The 21943-nt window shown below is 44.4% G+C and overlaps 1 protein-coding gene across 1 annotated transcript in view; it reads left to right on the top strand.

Annotated features, from left to right (window-relative positions):
* Nucleotides 1-21943, top strand: part of CCDC191 (coiled-coil domain containing 191) — a 105438-nt gene that overhangs the window by 29567 nt on the left and 53928 nt on the right. Inside the window, exons 3-6 of the mRNA XM_069202682.1 lie at nt 10549-10690; nt 12254-12400; nt 13540-13718; nt 17931-18154. Of these exons, the coding sequence (XP_069058783.1) occupies nt 10549-10690; nt 12254-12400; nt 13540-13718; nt 17931-18154 (692 nt within the window). The remainder of the gene's footprint in view (nt 1-10548; nt 10691-12253; nt 12401-13539; nt 13719-17930; nt 18155-21943) is intronic.

Here is a 21943-nt window from a genome sequence, read left to right as displayed (position 1 = left end):
GGGAACCCCAACCACAGACAGGGGAATAAGGGGTGCCTTTGGAGTGTCACCTGTTTTGCCACTGGCTTGACAGGTTTCACAGGACTTACAAAATTCCTTTGTGTCCTCTGACATTCTAGGCCAATGAAACAAGGGGACAAGCCTGTCCCAAGTTTTCATTTGCCCCAAATGTCCAGCTAAGTGAATGTCGTGGGCTAGAGTTAGGAGGAACCCTCTGTATTGCTGAGGAATCACCAATCTCCTGGCAGCTCCAGGTTTTGGATCCCTTGCTTCAGTATACAAGAGGTTGTCCTCCCAGTAAACTCTATGAGAGTCACTGACCTCCCTATTTGCTTGTTTGACAGCTTGCTGTCTTAGACTCTCTATTGTGGGACAGGTATGCTGTGCCACACTCAGCTCCTCCCTGGCAGGCCCCCCTTCACCCAAAAGCTCAGCAGTGTCTGCTTCCAGCTCCTCAGGTGGAGGTTCTGCACAGGGTGGAAATTCTTCTTCCTCAGAAGTTGAATCCACTGTAGAGGGAGGGATAGTAGGTAGTGTTTTACCTTTACTATCCCTAGCTTTGGGAGCACTTGGTCCATTCTTCCAGGATCCAAGTCACCCTGTCCTTTTTGCTTTTTGGCCTGAGCCCTGGTTAAAGCAAAAATATGCCCTGGAATGCCCATCATTGCTGCATGAGCCTCCAACTCCACTTCTGCCCAAGCTGATGTCTCTAAATCGTTCCCTAGTAGACAGTCTACAGGTAAATCTGAGGCACCCACAACTTTCTATGGACCAGTAACCACCCCCACCCCCCCCCAGTTGAGATTCACAACAGCCATGGGGTGGCTAAGAGTGTTGTTATGAGCATCAGTCACTTGGTATTGGTGACCAAGTAGGTGCTGTTCAGGGTGTATCAGTTTCTCTATTACCATTGTAACACTGGCACCTGTGTCCCTGAAGGCCTGAACCTCAACACCATTTATTAGGGGAGGTTGCTTGTACTTATCCATATTAAGGGGACAGGCAAATAAGGTGGCCAAATCAATGGCCCCCTCAGAGACTAACACAGCCTCTGTGGTCTCCCTAACAAGACCAACCCCAACTAAATTACCAAAAGTGAGCCCAGCTACTCCCTTGGATTGGCTATTAGTAGGTTTGCTCCCACCACCACTGCTATTAATAGGGGCACTAGTTGTAGCAGCAGGGGTTGTAGTGGTAGGAGGCTTGGTGCTTTTCTTTGGACAACTGGGATCTGTTGTCCAATGGTCTTTTATTTTACATAAATAGCACCATGGTTTCTTTTCTTTGTTTTGATTTGAAGAGGATTTGGGCCCACCACCCCCACCAGAGTGTTTTTGTGGGCCTGATGAAGACTAATTTTTAGATTTGTCCCCACCCTTGTCAGAAGACTTACCATCCTTCTTCTTGCCATCCTTGTCACCCCCTGTATGAACTTTTCTGTTCACTCTTGTTCTGACCCATTTGTCTGCCTTCTTTCCCAATTCTTGGGGAGAGGTCAGATCTGAGTCTACCAGGTACTGGTGCAACAAATCAGACACACAATTATTAAGAATATGCTCTCTCAGGATTAAGTTATACAGGCTTTCATAGTCGGAAACTTTACTGCCATGTAACCACCCCTCCAAGGCCTTCACTGAATGGTCAACAAAGTCTACCCAGTCTTGTGAAGACTCCTTTTTGGTTTCTCTGAACTTGATCCTGTACTGTTCAGTGGTTAAGCCATAACCATCTAGGACTGCATTCTTAAGAACTGTAAAATTATTGGCATCACTTTCTTTCACAGTAAGGAGCCTATCCCTACCCTTTCCACTGAAAGATAGCCATAGGATAGCAGCCCACTGCCTTTGAGGGACCTCCTATACAACACAGGTCCTCTCAAGTGCAGCAAACCACTTGTTAATGTCATCCCCCTCCTTCTATGGGGGAACTATCTTGTGCAGATTCCTAGAATCATGCTCTTTTACAGGATGACTATTTGGAATACTGCTGCTGCCACTATGGGGTCCAAACCCCAACCTCTGTCTTTCTTTTTCTAAGTCAAATGCTTCCCTGTCTAGATCCAGCTGTTGCTTTTTAAGCTTCAGCCTGGACTCTTCCACTCTCAATCTATTGAGTTCCCTTTCTAACACTCTGTCTTCAGGGAGGGTGGGTTGGGCATGCCTTGACACAGAAGAATGGTGTGAATGAACAGAGGGAGACCTGTCCCTAACAGATGGCACTCTAACATTCTGGCCTACAGAAGTAACACTCCTACTGTGATGGGAACTCACATTAGTACCAGCCATGCTAGGTGGCTTGCTAGGGGGCAGGCTAGGAAGGTTCCCTTCTAACTCTCTTACTAGGGGTGCCCCAGAGTCAGAGTGTGAACCATCAGCTAATTTCTCAACAGATGTGCCAACTAAGGTCTTATCCTGTGCAATGGGCATATTAACTAACAGTTCTCTTGAGGGATTCTTCCCTACCCCTAAACCTCTTTCAATGCAGAGACTCCTTGCTCCTTTCCAGCTCAGGTGATCATATACAAGTTTAGTCAGATCAACAGTTTGACCTATACCAAACATTATAGAAAAGGTTTAAGGGACAGAAAAAGAAAGAAAAAGTTTTCAGAACTTTTTAAGGAACAGAAAAAAAACTTTAAAAACTTTTAAAGAACTTTTTGAAAGTTTAGAGGTACTTTTCAGTACTTAGCAAAGGAGTAAGAGAAGAAAAGCAAAACTTTTTGGTTAGGTGTACATACACTGAACTTGTTTTGTATATTTTTCTCCTATGAAAAGTACAATATGACAAAGTGGTAAGTAGTTGCAAGTACTTATCCCACCGCTGCACAACCAATGAAGGAGGCTGGCCTGGCTTGTAGTGGGTAACAAGGGGTACTTACACCTTGCACCAGGTCCAGGTATCCCTTATTAGTGTAGAGGGGTGTCTAGCAGCTTAGGCTGATAGAAAAGGTAGCTTAGCAGAGCAGCTTAGGCTGAACTAGGAGACGAGTGAAGCTCCTACAGTACCACTAGTGTCATATGCACAATATCATAAGAAAACACAATACACAGATATACTAAAAATAAAGGTACTTTATTTTTATGACAATATGCCAGAAGTATCTCAGTGAGTACCCTCAGTATGAGGATAGCAAATATACACAAGATATATGTACACAATACCAAAATATGCAGTAATAGCAATAGAAAACAGTGCAAACAAGGTATAGTCACAATAGAATGCAACGGGGGCACATAGGGACAGGGGCAACACAAACCATATACTCTAGAAGTGGAATGCGAACCACGAATGGACCCCAAACCTATGTGACCTTGTAGAGGGTCGCTGGGACTGTAAGAAAACAGTGAGGGTTAGAAAAATAGCCCACCCCAAGACCCTGAAATGTGGGTGCAAAGTGCACCTAAGTTCCCCAGAGAGCACAGAAGTCGTGATAGGGGAATTCTGCAAGACAGACCAACACCAGCAATGCAACAACAATGGATTTCCAGACGAGAGTACCTGTGGAACAAGGGGACCAAGTCCAAGAGTCACGATCAAGTCGAGAGTGGGCAGATGCCCAGGAAATGCCAGCTGTGGGTGCAAAGAAGCTGCCACCGGATGGTAGAAGCTGTGGATTCTGCAAGAACGACAAGGGCTAGAAACTTCCCCTTTGGAGGATGGATGTCCCACGTTGCAAAGAAGCTTGCAGAGGTGTTTTCGTGCAGAAAGACCGCAAACAAGCCTTGCTAGCTGCAAGGGTCGCGGTTAGGGTTTTTGGATGCTGCTGTGGCCCAGGAGGGACCAGGATGTCGCCAATTGCGTGAGGAGACAGAGGGGGCGTCCAGCAAGACAAAGAGCCCACTCAGAAGCAAGCAGCACCCGCAGAAGTGCCGGAACAGGCACTACGAAGTGGAGTGAACCGGAGCTCACCCGAAGTCACAAAGGAAGATCCCACGACGCCGGAGGACAACTCAGGAGGTCGTGCTCTGCAGGTTAGAGTGCCGGGGGCCCAGGCTTGGCTGTGCACAAACGAAATCCTGGAAGAGTGCACAGGAGCCGGAGCAGCTGCAAATCACGTGGTTCCCAGCAATGCAGTCTAGCATGGGGAGGCAAGGACTTACCTCCACCAAACTTGGACTGAAGAGTCACTGGACTGTGGGAGTCACTTGGACAAAGTTGCTGAGTTCAAGGGACCTCGCTCGTCGTGCTGAGAGGAGACCCAGAGGACCGTGATGCAGTTCTTTGGTGCCTGCGGTTGCAGGGGGAAGATTCCGTCGACCCACAGGAGATTTCTTCGGAGCTTCTAGTGCAGAGAGGAGGCAGACTACCCCCACAGCATGCACCACCAGGAAAACAGTCGAGAAGGCGGCAGGATCAGCGTTACAAGGTCGCAGTAGTCGTCTTCTCTACTTTGCTGCAGTTTTGCAGGCTTCCAGTGCGGTCAGCAGTCGATTCCTTGGCAGAAGGTGAAAAGAGAGATGCAGAGGAACTCTGATGAGCTCTTGCATTCGTTATCTAAAGAATTCCCCAAAGCAGAGACCCTAAATAGCCAGAAAAGGAGGTTTGGCTACTTAGGAAGGAGGATAGGCTAGCAACACAGGTAAGAGCCTATCAGAAGGAGTCTCTGACGTCACCTGCTGGCCCTGGCCACTCAGAGCAGTCCAGTGTGCCAGCAGCACCTCTGTTTCCAAGATGGCAGAGGTCTGAAACACACTGGAGGAGCTCTGGGCACCTCCCAGGGGAGGTGCAGGTCAGGGGAGTGGTCACTCCCCTTTCCTTTGTCCAGTTTCGCGCCAGAGCAGGGCTGGGGGATCCCTGAACCGGTGTAGACTGGCTTATGCAGAGATGGGCACCATCTGTGCCCATCAAAGCATTTCCAGAGGCTGGGGGAGGCTACTCCTCCCCAGCCCTGACACCTTATTCCAAAGGGAGAGGATGTAACACCCTCTCTCTTGAGGAAGTCCTTTGTTCTGCCTTCCTGGGCCAAGCCTGGCTGGACCCCAGGAGGGCAGAAACCTGTCTGAGGGGTTGGCAGCAGCTGCAGTGAAACCCCGGGAAAGGTAGTTTGGCAGTACCCGGGTCTGTGCTAGAGACTCGGGGGGGATTTTGGAATTGTCTCCCCAATGCCAGAATGCCATTGGGGTGACAATTCCATGATCTTAGACATGTTACATGGCCATGTTCGGAGTTACCATTGTGAAGCTATACATAGGTAGTGACCTATGTATAGTGCACGCGTGTAATGGTGTCCCCGCACTCACAAAGTCCGGGGAATTTGCCCTGAACAATGTGGGTGCACCTTGACTAGTGCCAGGGTGCCCACACACTAAGTAACTTAGCACCCAACCTTTACCAGGTAAAGGTTAAATATATAGGTGACTTATAAGTTACTTAAGTGCAGTGGTAATTGGCTGTGAAATAACGTGGACGTTATTTCACTCAGGCTGCAGTGGCAGGCCTGTGTAAGAATTGTCAGAGCTCCCTATGGGTGGCACAAGAAATGCTGCAGCCCATAGGGATCTCCTGGAACCCCAATACCCTGGGTACCTCAGTACCATATACTAGGGAATTATAAGGGTGTTCCAGTATGCCAATGTAAATTGGTGAAATTGGTCACTAGCCTGTTTAGTGACAATTTGGAAAGAAATGAGAGAGCATAACCACTGAGGTTCTGGTTAGCAGAGCCTCAGTGAGACAGTTAGTCATAACACAGGTAACACATACAGGGCACACTTATGAGCACTGGGGCCCTGGCTGGCAGGGTCCCAGTGACACATACAACTAAAACAACATATATTCAGTGAAATATGGGGGTAACATGCCAGGCAAGATGGTACTTTCCTACACCCCCCCTCCCCCCAACCCCGATACTTTTTACTGCATGGCTGCACCGCTACACAACAGAGAACAAACTTTTGTGTCTGTAGGTGGGAGTTACTACTTGTGAAGAAAAAGTTTCGGGTTAGGCATTGGAAAATGGGTATTCCTAGAGGAAGGGGGGCAGCACCGAAAGAGTCAGTTGTTTTTCGTTCACAATGCCAATCGCTTTTGTATTAAATGTGCACACTATACTGATAAAATACACTGGCACAAGTTTGCAAACTGGGTGCCAGTGTCCCGAACACTGCCATGTGCTCATGGGGTTTATGGGAAGGGATGCGACACATTGAAAAAATAATTTCAACGTGGAGAAAAAAGGTAAAAAATTAAAACTTGGGTACTACAAAGGGTTTCCCTACTTTCTTTTTTTCATAATTTATGCAGCACTCTAAGCCTCAAAGGGCATTGCTTTGAATTATACTGGATACTACTTTGCGCCTGGACAAAAGTATGTATCTCTGACAAGCTCTAAGAAGAGTGAAACTCTCATGTATCAGGAGTGCTTTTATACATTCCAGGTTGGCTTGGGTGGTATTTTACCAGTCCAGAGCTGTAATACTGTACCTGCAGTGGTAAAAGGCTTCTGCCATTTTCAGTTTGGTGTGGATGGCACTAGCTAATCCGGTGCTTAAAGAAATTGCTGCAAAAATAGCAGAAGACATACAGCTTTGCATAGATGGCACTATGCTAATCCGATGCTTAAAAACACTCCGCTAGAAAAACTGACATTTGAGGTTTGAGAGTGTTGGTGGTGGTGTAGAGTGCTCCATACCAATGAGCTGCACTCCACCTAAAACCTGGGAACTACCAAGGGTTCATACTTCCTTTTTCCAAACAAAAAAAAATGTAAATTCACATGTCCACCACTTTTACTCCTGTGAATAGTCCACAATGCAAGCAACCCTCAGGTGTATATATACGGGAGTAGGAGTATTACTGGGAATCTATGACCTGTGTGGATATCTGAGCACACCCCTGAAGGGCTTTATAAAACCCTAAAAATACAGAATTGTACACAAATCTCATACTTGCAAGTATCCTTTGTGTATATATGTGCATTGGTTTAAGAATCGGCCCCACTCTCACACTTTAAGGAACGCAAGTATGAAATGCCATGTCCCTGAAATAACCAACACTGGCAATGCCAAAAGGTCTGCCTTGCAAGTGAAAGTACTTTTTTATGAATTCAGTTTGTTGTATCTGACTCTTCTTGCACTTATGCATCCATTCATCCACCCATTCTTGCATTGTCACGTGCCCAACTTCAATAAAACCCACACTCAAAGAACACACATGTGTAACATAATTAAGAGAAAAAAATGAAAGCATGCTGACACATAAACATGGCGGTGTTGTGTGCTTGCAATAAAAAATAAGTAAAAAATAAGTAAAAAAAGAAATAAATAAAAAGAGCAGTGGTGGCCATCTTTGAATAGTATTGTGCATACTGGATCATAAATGTACCAACCCTATGTTCCTACATATGGGAGCCACGGCCAAACTCCAGAAGAGGCTGCAACGCATCCAGGACACCCCCGCATGCCTCATCCTGGACATCCCCCGCCACTGCCACATCACAGACCACCTGAAAAACCTTCAAACTCCTCACCCACGCTCTCAAGGCACCGCACAACACCGGACCAGAATACCTCAACAGACGACTCTCCTTCTACACCCCGACCCGGCATCCCCGCTCCGCTTACCTCGCCCTCGCAACCGTCCGACTCGTCCGCAGAACTACAACCGGTGTTAGATCATTCTCTCACCTCGCCACCAAAACGTGGAACACTCTTCCCACCCAACTGCGCCAGTCCAAAGACCTCCTTACCTTCAGGAAACTTCTCAAGACCGGGCTGTTCCCCCACCTTCTCCCCACTCCCCTCCCCTCCTCAGCGCCTTGAGACTCTCGAGGGTGAGTAGTGCGCTTTACAAATCCCTGATTGATTTGTACCGATAAATGTGTAAAATAGCATTCCTCCTTTGGTGCACAGTTTAGAAGCAGTGGCCATGAGGTATGTAGTGCACTGTATATGAAATGAGCGGCCCGTCTGGTAGCACTGCCTGGGAAGTTGTTGGGGATATCATAACAACATTTTTATTTTTTTTGTTTTTTATTAAAAAAAGAAAGCGAGGGAAAGTAGATAAAAGTGACCAAGAAACTGGAAACCTAACAGACAGACTAGCCATAGCACTGAAGCACTCTAAATATCAGGTGAATGAGCACATGTGATCAGGCAAATGTCTGTAACGCACAGTCCAATAGAGCCAGTGACTGAAGTGGGCAAATCCACTGTCCTATTCTGTATGCTGCCATTGGTGGAAAAAGTATGAGAGTGACACTGAAGCAGACCAATGGCTGAAAACAGATGATCCAAAGACCCTCTCTGTATGTATTTGCATGCATACATTTTTATGATTATTTTCTCATTACAAGAGCTAACATACTGGCAGACAGCCTGCATGAAGTCACACATATGTACATGATTACTGTTGGTAAAACAACACACAGTCTCCACCAAGAATCACCAACAAGGATCCTTACAGTGCAAATCTTCTGCTCTGAGGGAGATAACAAACACCAAATCCTTGCCTTCTGGAGTAGTCGGTGAGATTTGCTGAAACAACATTCTTCCTTAAAGGCTTATTGGCTTTAACATATGTTTTTCACAATAAATTAGTCAGGTCTACTTCCTTTGTCATAATCTGTTCAAAACAAACAAATCACATATATGGAATTTAGCAGAAATGTTACCATTGAACTGATCAGTTCTACAACTTTTATCACTGGCTTGTTACCATAACCATCTCTTAATACCTACTGTATTAAGCATACATTTTCCCAGAAGGCAATCATAAAGCATACATAGATAAAAATTACAGATACGTACAAAATTAAAATGGAAAGAACAACATTGAGTCCTGACTAAGAGGGCCCAACAGCGGTATCCGAGTGCAGAAATGCCTGCAGGGATTCTGAGACGGGGTGGCCAGCACAGAAATTCCTGCCTGCTGCTGTATTCTGTGAGATTATGTGTAACAAAGTACCAATGTACAGGCTTAATTGCAATGTAACAACAATCTACCCTTAAAGCCCTACTGGCCTAAGATATGCTTTTCACAATAAATAAGTCAGGCCCACTGCCTTTGTTTTAACTTTTCATGATTAACAAATCATACTGATAGCATTGAATTGTGACATTATTGGCTTGTCACATAACCAATTCAGGCCTACTGTACTGAGCATACGCTTTCCAACAAGGCATGTAGTGCAATACAAACACTTGTTCTTTCAGTGGAAGCACACATAGGCCCTCATTATGAACATGCGGTTCGGCCCGCCATGCCGGCAGTGGAGGCCGAAGCCACCAGCCGGCATGGCGGGCCGAACCGCCATATAATAAACATGGCGACGGCCACCAGCGGCAGCCGTCACCCGTCACCCACCGCCATGCCTCCGCCACCAGGCAGCCTGGCGGCGGGATGAAACACCATCCGCCAGGGTAGCTGCTCTACCCTGCGGATAGTTTCATTTCCCGCCAGCCTTTTCCTGGCGGGATATCCCACCAGGAAAAAGCTGGCGCAGGGGGTGCCCCTGCACTGCCCATGCACTTTGCATGGGCAGTGCAGGGCCCCGGTGCAAAGCCCCGTCGCGCAGGTCACAGCCCGATTTTCAGGCAGTGATCTGCGCAACGGGTGCAACTGCACCTGCCCCACAGAGGCATTGATGGCGGCTCCATGTGGAGCTGCCGTCAAATGTCCCGGCCGAGCCTTTCTGTGGGCCGGCGGGCAGAAACAATGTTTCCGTCCTCCGGCTCACAGAAAAGTTCATAATGTGGCTGGTGGGGTTCCGGGGTCACTGGCGTCAGTGTTTTGACCACCAGCATGAACACAGCGGTTGTTTCCACTGTGTTCATAATGACCACCATAGTCTGTCCAGTCAAATGCTGTAGTTAGGGAAATCAGCATTTTGGCAGAACCAAAGTCCAGTTGATCACTTGAGGTTTAGGGACAGTTGCTCCTCTCGCGCTAGACCTAAAAATTATTCCCTCTAGGATTGTGACCATCCCCAATATTAGAGATATAATACCTTGCTACTCAACATTTCACTACAGTGTAGGATGTGGTAAACCAGGAAAGAAGTGCAACAATAAAACAGTGGCTAATTAACCAGTTAAACATATACTAGGCAATTTTTTTCCAAACTATTTCACCCTTTTTTTAGGGGAAAATAATTACTTTAGTGAGAATTACCCATTCTGTATTGGTGAACTCTATTAAACAAAAAAGAAAAAACAGACCAGCCTAATTCTTTTTCAGTAATTGGAAATGTATATTCTAAGCAGGGAATGTATTATGTCCCACATTCTGTTTTAGTAGCTGGACAACCTGATCACAGGTTGATGACATCAATCTTAATTTTCATGCTTTTGAAGGAAAAATATTGTACAATGTGCTTTGGATTGAATAACCTGGCTTCAGTGGTAATGACTTTAATTTGACTTTGATGGTGAAAATCACATTTTACAACCCTATGAAAAAGGGTAGGAAGCGAGCTCTACAAAATGCTGAATGTTAAAAAGACAGTTACCAAAGATTTGAGATAATCCATTAGCATTCATTTCAGAACGAGAAGCTGGTCAGCTGAAATGGAATGTGCAATGATTTCTGAATATTCGGCTATTTTCACAGAGAGTTGAGCAGGCCTCTGAATTTGCTGTATCCGAAGTGTTCTCTTTGAAGAAGTCGAATGCGCATCAACGCCCCCTTGTTCCTGCCCTGGATCTGGAATCTACTGCCCAGCTTCAGGATCATGATGATGCGTACGCAGAAGGTGAGACCTCTAATTGGCAAAAATTGGCCGAGCAGCTCCTCTGGGCTCCTAGGGCTCTCGTGGTGTAAGTAGCACAGTCCCAGCAAGCCAGCGATGTTTCTTGGATCCAAAGGATTTAAAAGTAAGGGTCATATGGCTGTTTAACTCCAGCCCCTGTGTCTTCTTTTGGATCCCCAATCTGGGGAAAAGTAGTCTATAAAACAAAGTACTAGGATAGATGAATAAAAGATTGAATCTTACTTAAAAAAGTGATGTTGGATAATATAAATGTGTTAACTTAAAAAATAATCACAATTCAAGGTCTCAAGGCAATCTTGTGACTCTGTTAGGCTAATGGCTTATACGTTTCTCCCCCTCAGTCCTTCCAAACTCAGGAGACGTTCATAAAGAACTCAGAAATAGTTGTCAAAAGGAGAGCAAGATCAGGGATTGTCAATTACTGCAGATGCTGAGAAATGTTAAAGGTTGCAGTGGAGATTACTGTTAGTAGTTGAAGGCTTTCTGAAACCCAATGAAGTCTAGGAATGAATGAAGAAGTGGTAAGGACTGGAATGGATGAAGTAAGACGGGGCAAGGCTGGGCGCATCATTCCGCCACTCTGTCGATTTCTCATTGGGGTGTCAGCTAGGCGGATGCTGTCGGGGATGACAAACTGCCATGACCCAACCAGTAAAAGCCCGTGATTGCTCTGTTCTAATTGTGGCCTCCTGCTGCATGGGGCTAGTTTGACACATTTGTGAGGGCTGATTGTGGTTCCAGTCCGGATCAGAGAAGGGCTGCACATTTATATATGAAGATCGACAGAAAGGTCAATTGAACGTTAAGCCAGCATTATGGCCTTGTGAAACTGGGTGCAATAGTTTTGGTTTCAGAATAAATAGGGGTGAAATAGAGAGAGTAAATCAGTATTTCTTCCCATTTCACAAAATGTTGGTGTTTCATGAATGCTGCAGTGTGTGATCGTTCTTAACAAAGTGAAGTAGCAGAAACATCAGGATGTGAAATCGAGGAGTCATGAAAATGTGGATTTTTCCCAAGCTTCTGCAAGTTGTTGCATCTTAACATCTCTGGCTGCTCTTTCCTCTGTTATTTTTTCTCTGGTCTCATTCAGGCATCACATTTTTCAGCCCTTTTCCTGTGGCCTATGAAACACTACTTCACCCTAGGGTGATTGCATGCATTTTTATTGTGGCTCAGTGTATTTTGTACCCTTACCACCTTCTTTCTATACCTCCTGCAGCATGGTTGCATTTAGGGAGCTTTCGTTTTTTTTGCATCTTTTGTAGTATGTTGAGAAATGTATCTTTCAAAGAACATAAACATCTTGATGCTGCCGAGTATAGCAGGGTTCCTGGAAAGATAACCCACAGTGCATGTAGCGTTAGTAGCTCAAATTCTCAAGGACACCAAATAACCAGACCAAGAGACCAGAAGATGGAGATTACAGTGACCTGCTGCTTTATCAGCATAGATGTAATGTAGTTTTTCTTCTGTCTTTGACACGCAGGAATTAAAAGTTATCACATGGATTAAATGCTCTTTTCAATGGCATATGTTTTGCAGCCCAGGACCTGCTCAGCGACTGGATGAATTCTAAGCTGAGGCTGGAGCTGGCAAGTGACGATGAGGATGGAGGTGGAAAGACAGTGGATGAAGCTTACCCTCCAAAAGAGGCAGCACCTGGGTTCCTTAAGTACAGCAGGTTTGATGGTGAGACATCAGTGGTTTAGTGTTTGTTACCCCTCTTTGCATTTAGATCACTTTGAGTGGGTAGTGTGTGATGCTAATCTGTATGTAAAGAAACTGGCCGTCTCAATGAACTGAGGAGTAGCGGTGCAGTAGGCGTGGTAATTTTTTTTTTTTTTGCAGTCTCATTTGTGTGTCTATTTATGTGCACCATGTTTAGTTGGTTCAGCAGTCCCCTTACAAGACAAATGGTGTGCTCTGACATAAGATGGTCTGTTCTCTCCTCAGTGCAGAAGATAATTAGACAGGAGATGGCCTGCCCTTGCACATACTTGGACCTCCCAAGAGGAGTCGGCCATCAGTTTGTTTCTCTCGCAAAATACCCCAGTAGATCTTGGAGAGCTCAAGTCACTTATATCCCTGCACCCTGATATCTTACAAATGTACTTTGTGAAGGCTGTTTAACTGTTGACAAGAATAGAAATGCCTTGTCTGTGCCTGATGTGTGTGTATGTGCTGTTGGCCTCAGTTGCTTCACAAATGCCATTGAGTTCCTGAGAGATCCAGTTGATCAAACGCTGTCTGTGATTGTGCAGTGAGTACAGTGTCAGTCATTGCATATGTATTGTTGAGAGTTGGACAGAGCGCTTAAACTGGCTGCAGCTCTTTTTTCGCTGTGTCTATAATAAGTCCAGTGCTGATTATGCTTGCTTGGTTTGATGCTCTGCTTTGCCATCAACTGTAAGATAGTGGTAAAATCAACCATGGAAAATGGAGCAATTCCAGAGACAGAAAATATACAAAAACATTTATGCATGTTATTCCCACTTTTTAGTACCAAAAAGCGGAATTGGCTGCAAAAACTCTCCAGTCACCCGATACAAACATACTGATGTTATTTGGAAATGAAAAGCATGTTTGTACCTCCACAGGTCGATTCAACTCTGGAGTAAATAAATTATTTGCATACGGAAAATCTTGAGATCATGCTCATGGGGGAGTGAAAAGGTTGAGGTTATGGTTTTGCTCATTGACATATCATGTGAAGTTCATTGTAAAGTCTCCCTTTGGAATCCAAATCTCAGTCTTAAGACCATGCGATGGAGAGAGGATGCCTGTGTGTGGGTGTTCAAAGTGAAATTCAGCAGTGTTTTCTATTCTAGACCTCTGCGGGTATCTGGAGCAGGAGGTGGAAAGCAACACAGTTCAGGACTACATGCAGCAACTCCTACAGAAGGAAGTGGTGGACTCTGGGATACTGGAAGACCTGGGGATCGGAGATGACCAGGGAAAGAAGAGACGGAAGGATCCCAAACTAACCATGGAGCTTCGACATCAGCAGGTTGATCTAGGTTGACAGCAGGGAATGGCTGAGCAGTAGTATGAGTGACAGAAGGCCATGATTACATTGTACAATGTGAAATGGTATCCAGTCATGGCTTGGTGGAAATCCCTGGTGGCAGCAGGCCATTGCCTGTTGAGAATCCAGGATGACAACAGCTCCTAACTGGTCATAGCTGGGTGGGTATCTGGGATGACATGAGGATGTAGATGAGCTGTAACCTGCTAACACAGCTTAGCATTGCGGTTTGGAAATCTGGGATGCAGTGGATCAAGGCTGGGTAGGAATCTTGGTTAAGAGCAGGGCTTAAGTGGTGGGAAAGTTGGATGAAAGAAGTTTCTAACTGGGTTGCAATCTCCGTCATCTGTGATTAGATATTTAGCAAGGCTAAATGGACATATTTCTGGTGGGAACAGCATCGTGAGGTGTAGAGTCTGACTCATGCCACTTTCAACCACTCTATTCTCCATAAAACTTAGCTCATTTTTTGCCAGAGGTGCTCATAAGCCAGGTTTCTGATCAAGCAAGTTGGTATGTGTAGGTCAAAATTAAATTGTGCCACAATTTTGGAGCTTATTGGAAAGAAATATATTTGCCTTTTGGTGTAATGATCGAGGAGGCATGATGATGCCTTTTAGTCTCAGTGGAGAAAGATGCTGTACTTAATGTATGCTTCCTCATATCTTATCTTTGTACAGAATGTCTGATATCATTTCTATACCAAATACACCAATGACTTAAAAAAAAAAAAAAAAAACTGCACAGCAGATTCCGAATTCAAAGCACTTCTAGCCTTAACACTGGCAACTGGTCGTTCTGTTTATGGTTATCACATATTCTTACTTGGCTGAATATGAGACAATGAAAGAGCCCAAAGGCTTGTAGGGCATGTAGAACATAGAAAGTTTGAGAATCACTAAGCAAGAATTGCCTCGTCTTGTGGGTTACTGTGGCAAGATCAGTTTGAGGATCAGAAAGTGAAACTATCAGTAGGTTTAGCAATTTGGAGTTTAGATGTTGGGGTCTGTGAGTCATGATGCTACGGTCTGTCTGTTTTGAGCTTGAAGTGCAGACTTAGACTGTAGGCCTGGAGATTAAGGTGAAGCCAGACGTTTTATAGTTCAGAGTTTAAATATTAGGTTCCCCTAACACTGTCATGTGAGTGCCATATCACAGAGGTTAAAATATTTAAGAGTGAAAGCTCAGGGGTTGCAAAAGTTGAGGCTTAAAACGATTCATAAAAGCATATTTGAGTGCCAGGTCTTCTGAATCTCAGAGACCCAAGGCATGAAGGTTGTAGAACAGGAACTGCCAGAGAGCCAGCACCTTTGAGGAACTGAATGTCTTCAGCATGTTTGTAGGCCCAAGTTTGCACATTGACTTTTGATAGTTGTATGATGTCAGTAATAAGACAATTGCTCACAGAATATGGCACACTTGGGGGTTGAGAATAGCAGTTAAAACCTTTAGGTGCCAATAGATGATGAGTTGGTAGGTTTTGGAGCTGGTGATTCTGAGATTTGCAGGTTGGGTTCAAGTTGGGCATCATGAGTTTTAAGATGCAGCTGTATCGCTTCTCATGTTTAATGCAGGTGTTCAGCAGCTTTAGGTTTGGTTTGATTGTCAGCCTAGACATTGTTAGTTTTGATCTGTGTATGTGTGGTGGTTATTCTGGAGGTGGTTGGTTAGAGCAGTAGAGAGGCATGGTGCTTGAAGTTGGATGTTTTTGAAGTGGAACTATGGAGTCTGGCCTGAGCGTGTTTAAGCTGCTGTGGAATTGATTTATAGACTTAGGAATAAGGATGTCTGGGTTGATGGTGCAGCAGGTGATGCATTGAGTGCTGTCAAATGTGATATGTTTGGAAATGAGGCTATGGTAGTTCTAGGGCTTGGAGTCGCGGTATAGGACATGGTAGGTAAAGTGGACAGATTTTAGAATGATGGCTTGCATCTGGTATGTTAAGTTTAAAGTTGCATCAGTTGGTAAACGGATATCAGCAGAACCTGGTGTGATAGTGTTGCTGGTAGGCTTGGTGTTGCTGTAAGTAAGACTCATGGGTTGGGAGTTAGTAGTGACAATCTATAAATTATATGTTTGAGTGCTGGAGTGCAGCATTCAGCATGTTTTGTGTAAGTGCAAAAGTTGGTGTCTTTTTAGATAAAGGTGTCGAAGCTGTGATATGCTTTTGGAATCAGAGTAAAGCTGTAGCTTTTGCCCCTTTTGGCGTAGAAGCTGCCAGGTGGGCACTGCCAGGCACTGTGATGCCACTGTTCAAGTTTGGCATGTTTTCACAGTGTTCTTCAGCTAACAGGCCTGGAAGTGCATAAAATAAATGGAAGGTGAGTGGTTGTGAGGTTAGCATGACTCAGGACAAGATGTCCAAGTTCATATTTTGGGTGTTGTCAAAGTATAGATTTTAACAGTGGATCTGCTGAGGGAGTCATTTACTGGTGTACACCCGCTGATAGTTTCAATGTCAGTAGAAGTTAATGTTTTTGGTGGACAGGTTAGTATGAGGGACACTTCGGTGTGAGGGTGCATATTTTGGTATGACTGATGTCATTGGAGTATGTTGGACTGAAAAGGTGTGCAATACATGTTGTTTGGGTTCTGGATGCAGCAGCCTGCCTGTTAGCAGCCAGTGTACAGTAGGTGTTCAAGATTGTTGCACTAGAGTTTGATGTTTTGAATGTGTGGGTATGTAGGTTGCTATGCTTTGGACCAAGGGCAGCAGATGGTAGATGAATTATCTTTATTTTGGTGTCTTTTCAGGGCCAGCTTGAAGTAATTGATAGCTTTGCGTGTCAATTTATGGTGTTTGAGAAGTCCATACTGAGGTCTGCATGCGTGATTTTAGCATGCAGTGCCTCGTAGGTCTGGTCTTTTGCTGTTGGGTGATTGGGGTCATGCTGCCATGAGTTTACTTTTCTTTCCAAGTCTATACAGTGGTTATTTAGATGGGTTTATCAGTGTCAAAGATTATCAGAAGTGTAAGATACGTTACTATAACAGTTGGCATGCTCGGGTTCAGAGGTCAGTACAGCTTAGTTTTGCTAAACAGAGCATAGACCAAGATGTGTTTGAGTTATGAGTGTGGAGATTAGGAGGTTGAGGGTTATTGTGCGTTCACCTCATTATAGGTTGTGTATGTGTGAAGGTTTTCATAAGTGGGCCAAAGTGCAGAGCCGCTATGTTTGTCGGTCATTGTAGACTGCGTCGGATATAAGTTTGAATGTTGGCATGTTGGGGGTCTGGATGAAGCAGACTCTATGGCAGGTGGGGCTGTGGTTTTCGGTAACCTACAGCACGACGCGTTGTCAATTAATGTGAAAGTAACTGGGGTTTGTCAGTATGAATGAGGGTCTTTCATTCTGGAATAACAAAAGCATTGTGGATAGCAGGGAGCTACATATTTCTGTGTGTTTAAAGGATGCATAGACATTGCTCTTATAAATCAGAGCACATAGGAATAAGGTGAAAGGGATTGGCATTCTGCACTTTGGTGTTCCTTCTAGCTAAACCAGCATAGAAGGGTTGCGTCAACAGCTTTGTAAAGGTATAGGATACAGTTTGAAGTATGTGCCACCTTACAGTATGCCTGGTTACAGTATGGTTGGATCTGGCCCTAAATGGGATGCTTGCCCATTCATTCTGGCAGTGTTTGTCTTTGATTTTAGAGATAGGAGATGAAGAAAGGCACACTAGATGTACACTCTAATAAAACACAAGCAACTGAGTGTACTGGCATTGGTTTTCTTTCCACAATTTGGTGCATGGGACTGACCCCTGGTGAGAGGTGGGTGGGTGATATAAGCAAATTCTGTTTTCTGAACCAATCCACTGAGGAAAAAGAGAGGAACTTATAATGTTTATGCATGAGGCCATCTCAGTTGGAGACAAAGTTTAGAGTAAAACAATTTAGAGTTATTGTTATTATTATTAATACTACTGTTGTTACTCATAATAATAATTATAGCTATTATTATATCACTGTAAATATTACCATTATTCAAACTGAAGGTCCATCTGTTTTTTAGCCCTTTTTGTTATTAACCCACATATTCCACGGTATCAGTTTATCTATATCATTAAAATGAATGTAATGAGTGTTATGAGCCTTTTTAGAAAGGAGTTACGTTTTGGACAATGCACATTTGGAGAGTACATATGCAATTGTGCTGAGTCCAAATTGTAAAATGTTCTTTGCTAAGGTGAAAGAAAACCGAGCAAAAAGGCAGCAGCTTCTGGAGCGCCAGAAACAGGAGCGCGCCTTGAAAAAGATGGCCCTCTCCGAAGCGCAACAACTGGTGCAGGAAGAGACTCGCAAAAAGGCGCTGAGGGCCAAGAAGGAGGAGGAGGATATCCAAAGAGAGGTGGTCCGGCTACGCAAGGAGATGGCTGAGCGTCGGCATGCAATGGAGGAGGCACGCGCAATGTAAGTCAGGAAGTGGGCAACTGATGAATTCCCAGAGAGTATCCATAGAATATTAGATTTATCTGCACAGCTGTATTTCATGGTACTGGAGCAGTTGGCAAAAGTCTGTTGGGAATACATATGCATGTGTGTGTATATATATATATCTATCTATATATATATATATATGTGACAAATCAATTTGTTAAGCAATGGAATTCGGTACAAGACGGAAGTGGGACACTGGGGGGTGCAGGTAAAACCTACTTGTCAGTAGTGGACTTACGCTTCATGTAGTGTCCGTGACTGGGTGTAGTGACTGAAGTTACTTGTGCATTAATTGTTCCATAAAAAGGTGCATTTTCAATTCCTTCTAGAAGCAGGGAAGTGATGAAGCTTGACATCTATGTCAGGATGAAGTTCCAGATCCTGAGTGCTTAACAGTAGAAGACTTTTCTTCTAGTCTTCTCCTTCTTGCACTTGCAGTCTACTAAGATGAACCAAATTCGTGTAGAGTAATTTATGCCGAGGGATATCCCAGAAGTGAACTCGTTCGCCTCCTTAAATTTTAGTGATATTCATTACAGCCACTTTCTTCTGTCCATTCCCACATCCGTAAAAGGTTGTGTGATACCATAGAAAACTCTCTTGAAGATCACTGACTTTCAAGTATCTTTGCCTCAATTCAGTGTAAAAGTGGGAAAAACAAGTTCATGGTTTCGGATTAGCTCCACAAGTCTCCTAAAACCTGTTGAGGAGAATGCAGACCATGGGGAACTGGCTCACTCAATTGCACAAAATATTCCAGTCTCATTATGTTCCCTATCTCCTTCTTATTCTGCAATTGCTCAAAAGCCACTCCAGAGACCCAGGAGACTTCCCAGGTGTTCGAGTCTCAGAGCATGGTCAGTGGTGTCAAGTATTAGTGAAAATCCGCAAAACCAGATATGACACAGCTTCATTGTCGGCCTGGGCTAGTTTATTGTGCCCTACAGTCACCATAGGTGTCTCCATCTTATATTTCAACCAAAGTATGGCTGATGACTGTCTTATCAATCCTTAAGGGTGCCTGACCATAGCCTTCTCTGTGGCTTTGGATAGCCAGTCTGGGCCAGCTGTGGAGTGAAGGCTGTTGAACATCACTAAATTTAAGGTAGAACACTTCTGGAGTGGAGTGAGGACTGACCTTTTTAGACAAAGCAGAACCACATCTGACCTAAGTGAGTGGTTACCATTCTGACAAACAGATGTGCCCTGTCCCTACGTATTCCGTAGCCACTGAGGCTGACAGAGGCTTGTCCAGCCATCATTTTCAGCGACTAGGAATGTGAAGACTGCAGCATGTTTCCCACTTAGCCAGGTTTCTCTTATAAACAGTCAATCTGCAAATAGCAATGCAGACCTCTAATGAACTTACAGTCAGAATTAGTGGAAATTATCTATGTACTAGTGGGATTGCATTGAAAACTAAAACTAGACATTTGTAGTATTCTGTTTTTACATTCATGTATGTATTGTTAGTATTACAAAAATGCCTCCAGTAGCAAGATGATATAATAAAAATAAATATCCTGCTAAAGATTCAAATTGACCACTGAAATTGCACTAGCTACTGCTGCAGTTTGGTATTGTTTGTGGGTCACATCGGTCTGCAAATGCTTGGGCAAAAGGTCTTTTTAAACTATTATAAATTTGCTTTATGGGAGGTGTGCAGTATGAGATGGATCCTTCATCATGCTGCTATGAAAGCAGCACAGTTCTAGAGTAAGAAAGATATTTTAGAAAGGATGACACAAATAACCAGCCAAACCTAATACTGTTGCAGAATACGGATCATAGACATTAAAAGGACTAGGGGATGGTCAAAAGCTGAGGTTGGAGTTTTCACTTCTGCTACATGCCAAACAGGCTTTGCGCAGCACCAGCAGTTTTGGTCCTACAACATGATACAGCTGGTGCACACCCAAACCATGCTGGCATTTGAGGTTCCCTCTATTTCGTTACTCTGCAAACACACAGGTGTGAGCTTTGCATGTATTAAGTCTTAAATCACATTCACCCCGCCAAAGAAATCTGAGCAGCTTTCGGAAAATAAAGCTAAGCCAAGTTGGGGAAACTTGGCTAAATACACACAAACGCAGTGTCAGAAATTCTCAATTTATAGAACATCCTTTTTAGGGTCGAGCCTGCGTTGCATGCACTCGCGCATGCGTATCGCAGCGAGACGCTTTAGTGTTTAGAAAAGGGCTCGGAGCCCTGTCGACGTCACGTCAGTGTTTTTCATTGGTTCGTGGGCATGCCTAATAAAATCTGCTTGCTTTCATTAGTCGAAGGCATGCATACGTCATGCCTTTTCCGGTGGCTAGACCTCCTTGAGCGCATCGACCAAGTACAGAAAACTTGCGAGGCTCGCTGTTTTCCGTCCGGCTCGTGGACTACTTTTTCTCTAATTTACTAGCGCGATTTCGCTTGCCAGAAGTCGAGCGCTTTACATAGTTAATAGCACTTTTTCGGGTTAGGTACATAAATGCACTTTTGCCGATAGGTGAAAAGTCGGGTTAGGAGTTTACAACGCTATCAGCTCTAACATGAGCAAACGCGAGACCCGTTGCATTGCAAATGCTTGTTTAAACTGTCAGAAGACCTGCTCTAAAATTATCATGACACAGGACCTGAGATGTTGTCCTTCATTTAGAGTATGATGGGAGTTTTTCATATCCCCCATGATGGTGGATGCCCTGACTCAACCTATCCTGTGCAAGACCATTCAATGAATTAGGAATTACCAACTGGTTTGGCGGGGGCCATTTTGCTAAAGTGCTGCCCCCAACATGGCAGGAGCACATTTGTCAAAAACATTTTCGTATTTCGAAGACAAAACCCAGAAGCAAGGGTCTGTTTCTAAAATAAACAACTTCAGTTGTCCTGATACTGAAGGAGTGTACTTCCTACTTCTGGAGGTCACAGTTATTTTTTCTTCCTCAGACAGGAAAAATGTGTGCACAACGCCCGTCTTAAATAGGATGAGCCAACCAGTGTTTTCTCCCAGCGGTTCTGTGGTGGAAGGTGATCAGAAAAATGTTTCCATCAGAAACTTGGTGTTTGTCCACCTTTCATGGAGGTCAAGGAACCACAAGTTTGGTGGTTCAGTTGAAACTCAGATTTACAGGAGTTCTCCTGTTACTTAAAATTCTAAATTATCCTCTTATACTGAGTAGTTGAACATTAGAGAAAGTAAAGTTACCAACCTGGTCTACTAGGGTTGCAACATCAAACTCCATATACAAAGATCTGCCCTTCACCCAGAGCTAGCTACAAGTATCTTTCAAGCCTGTGGGTGCTACATGAGTGGCAGTATAAAAGAAAACATCCTGCCTGGGCTTTGCCATAGAACTTGGTACTGGGGTCCATTTTCTTCCTTTCCAAATCCAGACATCCTGCAGTCACACTGATGTCATTATACAACAAAAACAGATTCCTTGAGGTTGTCATGATAGGTAGTGTTGCCGAGCATGGCGAGGAGTCTGAAGCTGATTTCTTCTGCTTGCTTCAGCCAGCTCACGTAATCACTGAAATTTCCGTCTAAAGGTCTAGCTTCATCGAAGAGATTACCGGTTGAGGTGGAATGACCCCCACCTGTTACTGAGTTTTCAGTTTTTTTGAAGATCTTTTTATTGGTTTCATAACCAACAGGTAAACGTTAAACACAAGACCACACTCTCCATAGAACCCCCCCCGCCCTCCCCGGGTCTGCAGGGTACTGGGTATTCTTGGAGCTACACAGCAGCGATGATGGCGGAGTGTACATGT

This window comes from Pleurodeles waltl, chromosome 8, assembly GCF_031143425.1.
Source record: "Pleurodeles waltl isolate 20211129_DDA chromosome 8, aPleWal1.hap1.20221129, whole genome shotgun sequence".
NCBI lineage: Eukaryota > Metazoa > Chordata > Amphibia > Caudata > Salamandridae > Pleurodeles > Pleurodeles waltl.
This window is presented reverse-complemented; position numbering and strand designations above follow the sequence as displayed.